The sequence below is a fragment of the Theropithecus gelada genome, chromosome 5, assembly GCF_003255815.1.
Source record: "Theropithecus gelada isolate Dixy chromosome 5, Tgel_1.0, whole genome shotgun sequence".
Classification (NCBI taxonomy): domain Eukaryota; kingdom Metazoa; phylum Chordata; class Mammalia; order Primates; family Cercopithecidae; genus Theropithecus; species Theropithecus gelada.
The window spans coordinates 88,614,275-88,623,257 of NC_037672.1; the positions used below are offsets into that span (position 1 = coordinate 88,614,275).

Sequence of the window (8,983 nt, forward strand, 5' to 3'; positions counted from 1 at the left end):
TGCAGTGCTTCGTGCTGTTATCAACGGTTAATTGTAAAGGTTTTAGTAAGTACCATCCTTCCAACCTAAGGCCCAAAGTGGGATACTTCAGTCCATGGTTACTTAGTATAATTCCTGATTTTCATTTAGTAGGAAGTCTACTAATTAGGAAGTCTATTGAGTAATTTTTGAATGAACTGCTATTGCTGATTGCTTTGTTTCTCACACAGGTATTTAATCTCGAATTGATATAGTGCTTATAATCACTGATAAATCATTTTGAGACATGCATTTAATTTTGGCTTATATAACATTTATGTTACTCTAGTGACGTTGAGTTGCATTCCGAAAGATTTAAGTGCAAAATCTTTAAAAAAAATTTATCCATAGTTTTCCCACACTTCTCATCACACAGTACAGCTTTTCTTCCCTTTATTCACTTGATTTTATTGTTTCCTTAATTTCTCAATATTTTCTGCCAATTATGTGAATTAGGCATGCTTTAATCCTAATACTTAGAGTCTATCAGTAGGAAAGACTACATTAATGCTCAAAAATATATTTTAAAAAGTATTTTGCTCTCAATCCTTTCCAGTATCCAGTAGAAATTTAATCTGAAGCTCTTTTTGTGGTTTTCCTGCAGTGACACCACAGCCAAAGCCCTGTGGGAAGCTTTACTCAACACTAAGCACAAAGAGGCAGTGATGGAGGTTCGGAGACATCTAGTGGAAGCGGCAAGCAGAGAAAACCTGCCAATCAAGATGAGTATGGGTAAGCCTAAACCTAGGACACAGGCAGTCTCTGGGGAAGCTTATTTAAACCTGCTCTGAATTGTGGGCCAACCTAGACAACACGGAATCTAGGTTAAAGTAGTAACGACTTTTGTATACTGTTGAAAGAGTAGGGAGGGAATATGTGCACACTGCCCTTGGGCTCAGCAATGACCACTTTTCTTAGATTCAGCTTTGGGAACTCCAGGAGAGTTTTTGCTTACAAAGACTGATTATTTTAGTTTCTTATTCATCTATTCTAGAACTATCAAAATTGGTCTGGACTATCTCTCCTTAATTCTATTCTACCCCTACTCCCTTTTTTCCCCATTCTTCCCCTATTCCCCCACTTATGGTGAGTAAAAGTTCTCTTATTACTTTTGAATTAGTGAATGAAATGGTACTGAGAAGACAATTGAGCAGACAGACATGGTCTGGCCTAGTCCCTCACCCTTGGAGTGCTAATTGTCAAGTCACATCAGTGTTATTTCTTCTTCACCAGGGATTACATACCTAACTTTTCTATTTCTCATTTTTTTTCACATCCACCTTTGTCTTTGGTATTAGATGAATATGATTGCAATGGAATTTAAGTTTTAAGTGGCCTTTTTTCTTTTGATCAAAAAGTCAGAGAACCACAGAACTAATGTGTTGATTTTAGAAAAAAATTTGGCTTTTCATTTTTTTTGTTTTAAGAAATATTAAATAATTTTATTGATACAGAAATATTTAAATACGGATATTGAATCTGGTTAATAGGTATAATTTGTTTCTGGAAGCTTGTAAAATTTTATTTTTCTCTTTTAAAAATAAGATTTCTCTCTTATAATCTGTTCTTAGGTATTCAGTAAATATTAGTACATTTTACTGGATGGGAACATTTTTCTTTGCTGAGATTCATAGCCCAAGTTCTTGATTACACATGAGGGCAAAAATCAAACTAAGTTGAAACAGAACAAAATTTGGAAGTAGCAGAATATGGATGAATCTAGGAAGAAAAATGTTACAGGGTTATAACATGAAAAAAAATATGACTTTTAGTGCATTAGGTGACTATATTTGAGGGCTTCGAGGAATATAATGATGATAAGAAAAGTGAAATAACTAACCATTATTGAGAACTTACAGTATGCTAGGTCTTTGGACTCTTTACATGTGTTATCTTATTTCGTTCTTAGAGTAATTCTATGAGGCATATACTATTAGTATCTCATTTTTCAGATAAGGAAACTGAAACAAAGAAAAATAAGTTGCCCAAGGCTATATATCTGATAAGTGGTAGGACTAGAATTCAAGTCCAAGAATTTTGATGCCACATAATTGCACTTTATTTATAAAATTATTCTAATTGTATACCCAATGCCAGAAGTGGTTTTGAAGGGTGAGAGCTCTTTTAATAGTTTTGAATTAATAAATGAACTATTATACTAAAAACAATTTAGCAGACAGACATGCCCTAGCCTGGCCCCTCACCCTTAGAGTGGGTCTCAAAGTTGCTGCACTGAGACATCCTGGCATTTGACTATTAATTCTCTTTCTTTTCTTCCTCCTTTTTTCCTTCCTTCTCTCCCTCCATCTCCCATCCCCCTCTCTCCTTTCCTTTCCATAGCCCTAGGTACACATTAGTAACAAGTATATTTACCTTATTGAGTGTCTTATTCTTAAGTATGTTGAAACAAGAACTAATTAATATTGTGAATTGACTGGACGCGGTGGCTCATGCCTGTAATCCCAGCACTTTGGGATGCCAAAGTGGGCGGATCACGAGGTCAAGAGATTGAGACGATCCTGGCCAACATGATGAAACCCTGTCTCTACTAAAAATACAAAAATTAGCTGGGAATGGTGGCACTTCGTCCCAGCTACTCAGGAGGCTGAGGCAGGAGAATCACTTGAATCTGGAAGGCAGAGGTTGCAGTAAGCTGAGATTGCACCACTGCACTCCAGCCTGGCAACAGAGGAAAAAAAAAAAATTGTGAATCAAGGAAAGTAGGAATGCACAAAGGGTCTTGATGTTAAGGTTAATTTATATGTGTTTCAGAGATACAACATTATGATACTATTACAGAGCATAAATCAATTTTTATTGCTCAATTCAGGACTCTTGAAAGAGCAATAAACTACTTTTCTAAAGGGCTATATCTTTGAAAAATAATCAGAGCCAGAAATTTTTAAAAAGGCCAGGTAATCCCATAAGGAATTCACATTTAAATGTTTGAGTTTTCTGTCAACCAAAAAAAAAGATTTTTTTTGAAGATAGAATTGTTTGCTTCATCCTACAACTCTAGATAGGGGTTGGGGTGGGAGTGGGAGGAAGAAAGAAGGGAAAAAGCAGAGGATTGTTAGCAAACTTCTGTTGTAAGAAGGACCAAAAAGATTGATTCAAAGCATACTCTATCCATGTGCTAACTGCTCTTTAGTAACAGATAGCACAGTATGGTTGCCCATTTTTGCTTCATATCCCTAGCCAGAATTTCTTGTGTCTCATTTTCATATGTAAATAGATTCATAACTATGAACAGTAAGGAAAAAACTAGAACTTGTAAACATAACAAAACATTGACTTTTGAAAACTGCCTATCATATAGCTTATCATATAGTGTTTAAAACTATAAAATATATTTTAAACTATGTACAATTCTCCCATCTTTGCTGTAGTTTCTACTGAAGTATAAATTTTTCTGACTGTGATAAAGGCTTCTAGTATTTTTGAGATGTTAAACAGATTTTAATTATAGACTCAGGATTCTCTTGTATTTAAATTTATGGGGTGGGATCCCATGATTGAAACCTCAGATCTTAAATATAAAATTTCTCAGTACAAGGTAAATTCATGTTAAAACACTATGAGCACCAAGAGAAATAAACATCATCCACTTAAAGGAAAAATGTTTAATTGCTAAAAGACAGAAAAAAATTCATTTTATCATTGCACATATAAACATGTCATCTTTCTGAGAGCTTGTTATTAAATTGTCAGTTAACTAAATAGATATGTTCCAGAAAAGTGACTTTTAAAACATTGAAATGGAATTGTATTTTTCCCACTGGCTTCCATAATGAAAAATGTACTCTGAAAGTAACAAAACAAACAGACCATAAGAAATCCATTTGTTTAAGTCTAAAATGGCTACTCACAGAAGAAATGAGTAGATGATGTCCATCTCAAACTCTGGTACATTTTACGGAGAATCTTTCACTGGAATATGATTGTGGTTGAGGAACTTCATGTATTTGTCCTATAGTTCTCTACAAAGTGGACATATTCCCCAGTGTTTAATGTGTGGCAGAAGTATTCTATTATATTAGAGCTGAAGTGAAACAGATATCTTTATGATACTGTCTTTTCTTTGTAGCCAGAGTTCTTGAAAGAGTGTTCTATAGTTGATGCCTCTGTTTCTTTATGTTTTTTCTTACTAATGTAGTGTAGTCTGGCTCATGACACTTTTTTACTGGAAAGTCTCCAGACCACTGAATATAAGTACATTTTTACCAGTCACCATCCTTCTCGACTTCTTTGCAGTGTTCACTACTAGACTTTGCCACTTTCTTATGTCTCTCTGTGTTTTCTGTGGCTTTAGCCTCTTCTGATTGTGATGGAGTACAAAGTCAATTATATCTGAGGGTGAATCACAGTTCTGCCACTTATTAGCCAAACTTCAATTCCTCTGTCCATAAAATGGGGGAAATAGCTATTTTCTGGAATTTTAAAGGAGAATAAAAGCTCTGAGTAGAGTGAAGTTATGACTATCAAGCAAACTGGAATGAGTAAGCTATAGTTACAGTCTCTGTCTATGGGAAAATCTACACGGGAAACTAAATTATAAGAAGGTTGTTTGGTGAGAGTGAAAGCAAAGCAAACAGATCAAGTTAGATGATTTCCCCTTTCTTTCTCGGAAATGTACTCATTCATTCTTTCCACTTCACTCATCTTTTTCTAGGCTTTATGCTAAATATCTCCCTTCTGATAAACCTGTCTTTTTTTAAGCAGAATTCTAAATAGCTTTTCCATGTTCGGCCTCGTTATAATTCCATTGCATTCCCTCTTTCCTGACTCTGTTCATTCCTCCTTGACTCCTCCCTGCGCCGCCAACATCCCCTTGACTGTATTTGGGATTCCTAATCCTCTGTGGTCACACTTTTATGGAAAAAATCTTTAGAGTTACATTTATAGATGATAATCTGATCCATTACAGTGTGATACTTCTTAATTGCTCTCCTAGTTCTGGGACATCTTAGTGTCAGTCCAATAAACTCACCACTGTTGTCTCTTTTCCAAATTAAATATGATGAGTTCTTTTAACCATTTGGGAAAAGACAAGCCTTTCCCACCTTTTACTTCTAGTTTTAAGTCACTGGCAGAGCTCTAGTTTGTTAACATCCCTCCTAAAATGTGAATCCAGAACTGAACAAAGATGTTGTCTTGTTTTTCCCCTATTTTGAACACTTCACTGTGCTTCTCTTCTTTTTTTTTTGAGATGAAGTCTTGCTCTGTCACCCAGACTGGAGTGCAGTGGCATGATCTCAGCTCACTGCAACCTCCGCCTCCTGGGTTCAAGAGATTCTCCTGCCTCAGCCTTCCGAGTAGCTGGGATTACGGGCCCACGCCACAATGCCCACCTAACTTTTGTGTTTTTATTTAGATGGGGTTTCACCATGTTGGCCAGGCTGTTCTCGAACTCACGATCCGCCCGCCTCGGCCTCCCAAAGTGCTGGGATTATAGGCGTGAGCCACCGTGCCTGGCCTTTGCTTCTCTTAATAAAGCCCCAGATAAGATTTGTGATTTTTGTTTTCCACCAATTCCACACACTTTCATTTCTGAATTTCAACATTTAGCAGTATTGACTTTGAAAAACAGCAATACATCAAAATACTTTAAAATTTTATTTGATATGTGTTTTTTAAAAACAGCATTGAAGTGTTCTACTTCCTGTTTTTGATACTTGAGTTCATCCAGTTCTGGCTGAATAACAGCTGTGTTTTGATCACATTTATATTTTTTGCCTTCACGGGAAAAATTTTCTCTGAAATTAAGAGGAGCATGTGTGCATGTAAATCTCTTTGTTATGTGTGTGTGTGCGTGTGTGTGTGTGTGTGTGAGAGAGAGACAGAGAGAGAGAGAGAGAGAGAGAGAGAGAGAGAGGCCAGGGAGAAAGAGTGAGAAATGGGTGGGCAGATGGGGAGATTGCCCAGCTTTGCAAAAAGGATAAGTTAAAACCTAGTAAGACTAACATACCATGTGATATATGGTCACTTATAAAAGATGAGAACATCTGACTGCCTCATAAGAGATGTATACTGATTATTTACTCACACACATCTTTGTTTTCATATGTTAGTTGATATCACAATTTGGAGAATGGGGAATGGAATTAACTTTTATTGAATAGCTACTTTGTTTCAGGTACTATAACAGAAGATTTGCATAGTTTGTTTCATTTAATGCTCCCAATAGTATAAATTTGGTAATTTTTTAAAACTCCCATTTCACAGACAAGGAAAACTGAGACCACAAAGGTGAGGTTTCTTTTCCAGGATTACTGTGCCAATTGTTAAATTCCGCCTCTCAGATCTAAACTCCCACTTCGTGATGCTGGGGCTGGGACTTTCAGACTACACTTCAGCTTGGCCAGCTGGATACCTGTCAGGCTATGCTAATAAGCGGAACTAGAGGGAAATTGCAAGCCTAGAGGGGAAGAAGCAGCTTTCTTCCTTTCTGCTTTCTGTGGACTTTCTTTCTGCTTGTGAGTGTCTTGCCAACAATATATTCCTTCACCACAGCAGTGGCAAGTTTTTCCTGTGGTAGCAGCTGAATCCAGTGTACAGTTCTTCTAACACCTGAAGAACTAGCTTCAGGGCACCCTCTCCTCAGAGGTACCACCCCAGCCAAGTAGTGCTCCATTGTCAGAGGTTTGCATTTCAGTCCCTACGTTTGTAAGTTTTAATAATTTCAATCTCCTGCTTCTGTTTCCTCCACACTGGTGGTGGTAGCTACCTTCGTGTAGTTGCTACCTCCCTGGTACCTTGGAGTTCTCTTTTTATCCTTTCAATTACCCAGTTAAGTTTTCTCTGTTCATGTCGCTGGTGTGTTTAATGTCTTCTGGCTGGGTCCTGACTGATGGGTTACATAGCAAGTAAGCCAGAATACAAAGCTGGATCTGTCTGACTTCTATTATCAGGCCTCTTTTTAGAGACAGGAATCAAACAACTGTCTCTGTTTGGGATTGGGGGAGGTAGCATCTACAGAGCTACAAGCTCAGATATGATTATGCCATGCCCCTGTTTAAAACCCTTTGATGGGTCCCCATTGCCTCAGGATAGTATCCAAATGTCTAAGCATGCTATTTATAAAGATGGTTCTGCCTTCTAGCCTCATGCTTCACTCACCTATTCTCATTGCTTTCCCTCTCTATTACCTATTTTCCTACATGAACTTTTGCAGATCCAGGTGTTTGTTGTCTGTCAGAAATACTGTCATTTGGTTGTTCTTCCAGATCACTCTCCACCCCTCTATATCTGTGCCTCTGAAAACTGACCTTCATGGACTGTGCCTCTCATTTGAGTTTGGCCTATGAAAGGCATAGGCAGGAGATTTAGAGGGTCAGAGGAAAGTATAGTTAGGATATTGTTTGCCTGGCTTCTTCCTGCCCAGATGCAGTTGGCGTGCCATCTTTTTCCTGCCAAGACCTTGACTAATATAACCTGTCACCTTCCAATACACTCATTCGCACACAAAAATGCACATCTTTCTTGTAAAAACCCATCTGATTCTTCATGACTAAATACAGATGTCACTTTCTCTGTGGAACCTCGTCTGATTCCCTGCTTTTAAGTCCCTCAGCACGCTGAATTAATTGCTCTGGCTTCTAAGGACACACAGCTCTTTTTCTGGATGCCTTTTTAGCACTTACAATGATGTGATATAGTTAAGTTTGTGTGGATCAAAAACCGTGCTAGACAGTGTACATGTCATGTCCTTCATTGGCCATTGGCTTGGTACATGGTGGGTGGCTTAGTGCTTGCAGTTTGAATGAATGGATTGCCTGATGAGTTTGGGTGAGTAACAGAGAGACAATGAGTATTTCTATTTTCAATAGAAAGAGGCAGAAATAGTTTTCATTGAATTAATAATTAATAATTATTATTTCTATTTACAAATTTCCTTTCTGATACTTATTGTTCCTTTTGATGTCTCTCTAGCATCTGATTACGTCTTCTTTCTTGGGTTCTTTTCCCGTTGTCTTCATATCACTCTGCTCTTCTGATCTCTCCCTCTTTCTGATAATTGTTTTATGCCTTCTGTTATTTCTAGTTTCCTAGAAGGATGTAGATATCTTTGTATCTCCTGTTGTGCCTTGCACATAGATGCTACTTAATGACTGCCACCAATGTTAGAGCCTTATTCTACTCTACTCTCCACTCCAAAATAAATAAATACATAAAAGCCCATTTCCTATCATTCAGTATCCTGGGCTTTCCAGTTCTCTCCCAACATTTTCTCTATCATAGCTCTCATCTCTTTGTTTGTACACAGCAATTACCACCAGACTCAGAGTAGTTGGGGCTGAGAACTCTTACCTATGCTTCTTAGTATTCTTTGCACCTAACAGAGGAACTTGAACTTACTGTATACCCAAGAAATGTTTATGGAATTAATAAATAAATTCTTAAATTAATAGTGTCAGTTGGTATTTGTTACATATTTCTTTTTATTTATTTATTTATTTATTTATTATTATTATACTTTAAGTTGTAAGGTACATGTGCATAACGTGCAGGTTTGTTACATATGTATACTTGTGCCATGTTGGTGTGCTGCACCCATCAACTCGTCATTTACATCAGGTATAACTCCCAATGCAATCCCTCCCCCCTCCCCCCTCCCCATGATAGGCCCCGGTGTGTGATGTTCCCCTTCCCGAGTCCAAGTGATCTCATTGTTCAGTTCCCACCTATGAGTGAGAACATGCGGTGTTTGGTTTTCTGTTCTTGTGATAGTTTGCTAAGAATGATGGTTTCCAGCTGCATCCATGTCCCTACAAAGGACACAAACTCATCCTTTTTTATGGCTGCATAGTATTCCATGGTGTATATGTGCCACATTTTCTTAATCCAGTCTGTCACTGATGGACATTTGGGTTGATTCCAAGTCTTTGCTATTGTGAATAGTGCTGCAATAAACATACGTGTGCATGTGTCTTTATAGCAGCATGATTTATAATCCTTTGGGTAT

General features: G+C 37.5%; 1 protein-coding gene across 2 annotated transcripts in view; it reads left to right on the forward strand.

The window, feature by feature from the left end:
• SCFD2 (sec1 family domain containing 2) overlaps window positions 1-8,983 on the forward strand; it is a 523,211-nt gene that overhangs the window by 76,976 nt on the left and 437,252 nt on the right. For both annotated transcript variants that reach the window (XM_025386356.1, XM_025386357.1), the window contains exon 3: window positions 623-750. In XM_025386356.1, the coding sequence (XP_025242141.1) occupies window positions 623-750 (128 nt within the window). The remainder of the gene's footprint in view (window positions 1-622; window positions 751-8,983) is intronic.